This window comes from Triticum aestivum, chromosome 5B (genome assembly GCF_018294505.1).
Source record: "Triticum aestivum cultivar Chinese Spring chromosome 5B, IWGSC CS RefSeq v2.1, whole genome shotgun sequence".
Taxonomy (NCBI): domain Eukaryota; kingdom Viridiplantae; phylum Streptophyta; class Magnoliopsida; order Poales; family Poaceae; genus Triticum; species Triticum aestivum.
The window spans coordinates 350,014,821-350,020,820 of record NC_057807.1 but is presented as its reverse complement, the minus strand read 5'-3'; the positions used below and the strand labels follow the sequence as shown (position 1 = coordinate 350,020,820).

The 6,000-nt window shown below is 42.2% G+C and overlaps 1 protein-coding gene across 13 annotated transcripts; it reads right to left on the bottom strand.

Moving 5' to 3' along the window:
- Nucleotides 1-744: 744 nt before the first annotated feature.
- On the bottom strand, nucleotides 745-4,364 carry LOC123111814 (protein LSD1). Of its 13 annotated transcripts, XR_006454778.1 has the most exons (6): nucleotides 3,956-4,364; nucleotides 3,594-3,858; nucleotides 3,351-3,471; nucleotides 2,350-2,469; nucleotides 1,498-1,568; nucleotides 745-1,038 (listed from the first exon to the last, which is right to left on the bottom strand). XR_006454778.1 is itself a non-coding variant. In XM_044532689.1 (5 exons), exons 2-5 carry the CDS (start codon nucleotides 3,613-3,615, stop codon nucleotides 998-1,000), a joined length of 279 nt encoding a protein of 92 aa, XP_044388624.1. In that variant the 5' UTR covers nucleotides 3,616-3,858; nucleotides 3,956-4,364; the 3' UTR covers nucleotides 745-997. The 13 variants fall into 13 exon arrangements, 1 of the variants encoding a protein (XP_044388624.1); XR_006454774.1 differs by having other exon boundaries at nucleotides 1,498-1,698; nucleotides 2,350-3,471; XR_006454775.1 differs by having other exon boundaries at nucleotides 2,350-3,471.
- Between the last annotated feature and the right edge of the window lie 1,636 nt (nucleotides 4,365-6,000).

Genomic DNA, 6,000 nt, shown 5'->3' with positions numbered 1-6,000 from the left:
TAACCTATATGGGCCTCTGTTGGGCCCTGCCACGTGTTGACGTATCATAGGCATGTCTCCTCCAATGGACGGGTGACATCTGGACCACTGATGAGCTGACCCGTGTTTCCTCTGGCCAATCAGAACTTTACACGTGGAAATTTCCTATTGGTCCAGGCTGTTAACGGGTTATCGGATCCAAAACCGGTCCTGGTAGCTTAACGGCGTTCCATTATGGTGGATGCCACGTGTCGGTCACCCTTGACGAAAGCACTTTTGCACTACAACAAATATGTCAATTTGTGACCTTGACTATTGGTCACTAAAAGGTCACTGTTTTTCATTTGTGACCTTTTTGTGACCAAAAACAGAAGGTCAAAAGCTGGCAGTCATAAACTGAAATTAAGGACCTTCTTTGTGAGAAGGTCGTAGACGTTTACGACCAAAACAAAAGGTCGTGGAACCCATGACCTTTTATTTTGCTCACTGCCTGCCTGCCCAGGCCACATCGGATCCGACGTGGCAAAATTGCGACCAAATGAAAAGGTCAAAAATTAGAATCGAACCGGTCCAATTGGGTCTTTATATGGGCCGAGCCCATTAATTCAGCCTTGTTAGTATTATTTTTTTCTGTAAGTTACACGAGCCAAGCCCATTTTAGCCTTTTATTTATTTCTGGACAGGGGCCTTTTAACATTGTTTGGGCCATTATATTTTGGAGCTGGTCCCACTTGTCATCTTCTCACACATTGGGCCCACTTGACAGAAAATTCAAAACTGAGATTATTTTCATAAGTGAATCCCACAAGTTAGGTTTCCCTTCCACACGTTTTCAAATCACGTACATAATCAATATTTCAAACAGAACAGTACAAATGTAGTTCATCAAATAAAACTAACTAAGTCTACTACAATCTCTATATACTTCTTACAACCCAGATATGCCTACAATTACAATATTACAATATTTACATTCTATTACAATCAAATAGAAGAGACGATTCTTTGCTGAGTAGAGCTATATGGTTTCGAACTTCAAATTTTGTAGACCTGGAGCTCCTGAACACAAAGACAAACATCATTAGAGATTAGAGTGTACACATGCTAGGTCTAGCATTGGTTAAAAATAACTAATAATCACATGACGAATCTGAATGCAACATATAAAAAGAACTAGTTCATTTCATCAGTATGAGATCTAACTGTTTGCCACTCGGTAGATAACCTACCAGGGAGGCCTTGACATAAACAGGGGTACGTGTAAATATATGTGTTCACATGCTTGAATACATCACCAGGAACTATAAGTACAGAACATGTAACATGGTGGCTACATAAACAGAACGAGATGTGGCATGCTTAAAAGCCCGAGCCCGTGCTATGCCTATATATAATTAGGTGCAGCTTAAATATACGTGGGCACATACTGAAAGAAACAAGATAGCATGATGAACTAAGAACTACTGAAAGGTGAGAACTAAGAACATGCCATTTTTGTTAGAGCTCTATGCAGAATACCTTGGAGGAAAACTGTGCAAACACTCAAGAACTGGTACTTGCTGTACCAGGAACAGGATGCGGTAGTGGAGCTTCAAGAAAAATATTTAGGGGCCAAAAGTAAGAGGAAAACACCAATTGTTCACATTGAAGATTGAACACATATGTCATTCTGGCATATCCTTGAAGGAACAATTCTCATAACAGGGACACAAGAGAGGGCTGTTGATTTTGATGAGAACTAAATCAGAGCACTACTAATGCTATTCTGTTATAATTCAAACGGTACATAAAACTAACCACCAATCCAGTGCAAAAAATTGCATGTACAGATCCAAAAAAATGTATCATCTATTCAGTTGTGAATGTACATGTTTGCGTTTTAAGAAAATAGTGTATATACAGATCCAACCCAAATAAACTTTAAACAATTTTGTTATTTCCTGTGAATTTACAATACTTCTCTATGCTTTTTGCAGAAAACCACTTGGCCTCTTGAGAACAAATGACAGGGTGCAACATAAGATTTATCCATCACGCTGATATTATCAGCCATGGAGTAAGTATCCTACAAGCAGCAAATAGTGAACCTAGGCGCACAGAAGCTTGAACTGAAGTAAACATAGAAAAGAATCTGACCATACTAAACATGCATGTGGGAAGAATGAAATTTAAATCCCCTGGTAACTCTTTGTCTAGCATGTACTCCTCACAAATGTTTCTATATAATTTTTATAACATTTGTCATACAATGCAAAACTCCATCCTACTTCCAAAGCAACATTCCCAGAGTTGAACCTCAGGCACGTTGTGAGGCGATGCCAACACAAAAAGAGCAGAACAACTAAAAGGAAATCAGGCTGCACACAGTACCTGGCGCTGGGGGTGGCACGGCGGTGATGGCTCGGCACATGGCGCCGCACACGCTGGGCGCCCCTGACGGGTAGGCTAGCACCCTTCGGCAATGGTGGCACATGATCTGGCTCTGCATACCTGCAATCAAAGCAGATAAGAAAGAGGAGCAACGGCGTAAGGGGCAAGTCATTCAAGGTTGCATCAACACAGTACCAGCAATCAACGAAATCTACCAAAACTAAATCTGATCGTTTGTCCGACCAACGACCCGACATCGCTGGCCAGACCCCGCGGCCAACACCATGCAAAAACTATCAGCACACATGCAGCAGGCAAAAACAAAATCCAAGAGGGCATGCAATCAATTAATATAACACAATCATATATGTTTATGCTCTTGTTCAGAGTACTACTAACTGACCCCAAAACAAAGCATCACAACAAAGTACTTCGACATGAGATATGATGCATCATGAACATTATGTGGCATATCAATACCAGAAAAGGGGACAGAAGACTAAATACTCATGGAACTAGCTGCGCAATAGGTAGCTAGTCGGAACCAAACAGGTTCCCAAGCCATTTCTGGAAAATATATTAGCTTATCATACAGGTTCAGACACAAGCAAGGTAACCATCAGAGATAGAACAAATCACAAATAAACCAATCATGGAAACTAACTAAACGGTTGTATTCATCCTTATATATATGCCAACTGATCAATCCAGTGGCATCAACAGTATGTATCTTTGCCTACACAAGTAAGTATCTCTGCTTCATTACTGTATTCATTCATATGCAGGCAGCAGCCCCAACTCAACATTAACCTAGCAAAATCTGTTGAATTTTTGCATGTGAGATCTATTGGCTTGTATTGCCATCAGCATCAGAAGAACTCAACTTAACCCAGCCTTGTTTAAGTGACTAATATAAATGTGAAAACTAGGATAATGGCATCATCCACAATGCTGTAAATAAAATGGCAAGCCACCAAAATGACAAACAGGAAGTAAGCTACATGAACTAGCCCTCCTGCCACCCACACGTGCATCCAGTTTCATCGCCTTCTCCTTCAGGCAATGGCAAGATTTGGAGGTGCATCTTGGGTTCTCGAACACCTTCTAGAGGGTCGTGTTCTCCTGCAGTAGAGAGAAGAGAGCAACAACATCTTCAGAAATAGATCAACAAGCCCAGGTTTGTCATCTGTGTGTGTTGGGAGGAAACCGTGCCAAATCGAACAGAGAGGTGGGAGTGGGGGAACCTTGATGAACTAATAACTCCATGGAGTGGTCGGAGCAGCGGCGTCCCTTGAAGAAGCATTCACACAGAGAAGTGGCCGCCCAATCGCTCTTCCTCCCAGCTGTGCGTGACCTCGGACACCTCCTTTGCAGATCAGGAGGGCTCCTCTCCCGGTGGCCCGTAGAGGGGAAGAGGGAATGAAGTGGCGGTAGAACACCAAGGCTCCTCGGCCAGCGCAGCCCTTGGCGCAGATCCGTCACAGTGGCCAGCTCGAGGCTGTGTCGTGCCTAGCGGATTCCGCATGCATCAAAAAGAGACCCAATATTCATTCAGTAAAGCGTCTACGAGTGGCATGAACGCAAAGTGTAGGAGCAAAAACTAAACCTCCTTGTCCTTGAGGTAATGGCAACACTTGGTGAAGAGGTGGCCGTGACGAGAGCTCCTCTCCGAGCGGCACGTGAGGGCACCAAGTGGCTGCGGAACAGGAGGCTCCTCGCCCTAGCGCGGATCCGTCGCTACGAGCTCGAAGCCCGCCGTGCGCGTCCCTGACGACGAGCCGGTGGTGCCGCGCCGCAGTCCTGCCCGTGTGGTGGCCAAGGGAAGAGAGCGAGGGAAGGTGAGGGGAAGGGAAGAGGATGGTGGCGGCGCTGGTGGGGAGAAGGGCATCGAGGTCGTCGGTGGGGATGGGAGGCATCGAGGGAGATGAGGGGCGGCGGCGACGGCGGTGGCGTGTGGATCTGGATCGGGGAGAGAAGGTGAGGGGAGGTGGCGGGGAAGGGGAGAGGTGGGTTGGATCGGGGAGAGAAGCACAGGGTAGGGTAGGATCTAGATCAGTGGGTTGGATGGACGGTGGATGGCTGTATGGATGGACGGATCTCCGCCATGTCATCGATCCATGCCATAGCTAATTCAACCAATCAGAATTAAGGTTGTGTAAAAAAAATTCTTTTGTTTTTCTTATAGTTTTTATCCTCTTATTCAGGGCAAACATTCAACATATTAACCACTTATAGTTCGCTAAAATCAATCAATATTGTGCACATGTGTGTATCTTAGGAGGACAAATAATCTTGATTTGGGGGGTTTCATTTTCATTGCACAAAGAGCCATTTTCTATTTTTCGAGTGCCCAAAATGGGTTTTTTTGTGAATAACCTAACATGTATTTGTTGCAAAATTGTACCGCATAATTTTTAGAAAATACTAATGCATATTTAACATACAATTGACAAAATTGTTGGAAGTCAAAAGGTTCTATACTCCTCTCGTGAAAAAGACAAATTTCCGCCGATTCAGCTGGAAGCGGGTCAAATTTAAACTGCAGCTGCCTCATAGTTTGCTCTCTATTTTTTTTCCAAAAATTATTTCTAGGTACATAAGTATCTATTTAATCATAGAAACATCGAAAGTTTTCCAAGATTCAACCACTAGCTAGGAATGGTCAAGCCCGCCGTTTTGACCGCATTTCGAAACGGGCATAAAAAATTCAAATAAAATCAAAAAATTGGAAAACCTTCGCATTGTGTAATTACATGTGACCAAGTTTCCAGGAAAAATATTAAACTTGTAATCCGGAAATTATTTTAAAAAAGTGTTCTCAGAAATGAGCTATCATGCGTGAAGATTCATGTCTTTCAAGCCAAAAGATCAATCTTATGGCCACATTCATGGCATAGTTTGTTCAAATGATCTCATATTGTGCACAAGGGTGCATGTTGGAATTCCAAACAATGTTGCCTAAGGGATTTTTCACTTTCATTGCATAAAAGAGCCATTTTCCATTTTTCAAGTGCCCCAAATGAGGTTTTTTTGTGAAGGACCTACCAAATAATTCTTGCAAAATTGTACCAAATCATTTTTATAAAATACTAGGCCATATTTAATGCACAATTGACCAAATAGTTGCGTGTAAAAAGTTTTGATCCACCTCTGGTGAAAAAGACAAATTTCCACCGATTCAGTTGGAAGCGGGTCAAATTTGAACTGCAGTTGCCTCATAGTTTGCTCTTTATTTTTTCCAAAAATCATTTCTAGGTACATAACTATCTGTTTAATCATAGAAACATCAAAAGTTTTCCAAGATTCAACCACTAGCTAGGAACGGTCAAGCCCGCCGATTTGACCACATTTTGAAATGGGCATAAAAAACTCAAAAAAAAATCAAAAAATTGGAAAACCTCCACATTGTGTCATTATATGTGACCAAGTTTCCAGGAAAAATATTAAACTTATAATACGGAAATTATTTTTAAAAAGTGTTCTCAAAAATGAGCTATCATGCGTGAAGATTCGTGGCTTTCAAGCCAAATGATCAATCTTATGGCCACATTCATGGCATAGTTTGTTCAAATGATCTCATATTGTAAACAAGGGTGCATCTTGGAATTCCAAACAGTATTGCCTAAGGGAGTTTTCACTTTCATTGCACAA

Excerpts from the sequence above, each read along its gene's own strand:
- LOC123111814 (XM_044532689.1), bottom strand. The coding sequence starts at position 3,615 with ATGGAGTTATTAGTTCATCAAG. Across the intron at positions 2,470-3,375 it reads CGATGAAACTGGATGCACGT|GTATGCAGAGCCAGATCATG; the intron begins GTGGGTGGCAGG and ends CTTTGATTGCAG. Across the intron at positions 1,039-2,349 it reads CGTGCCACCCCCAGCGCCAG|GAGCTCCAGGTCTACAAAAT; the intron begins GTACTGTGTGCA and ends CTTTGTGTTCAG.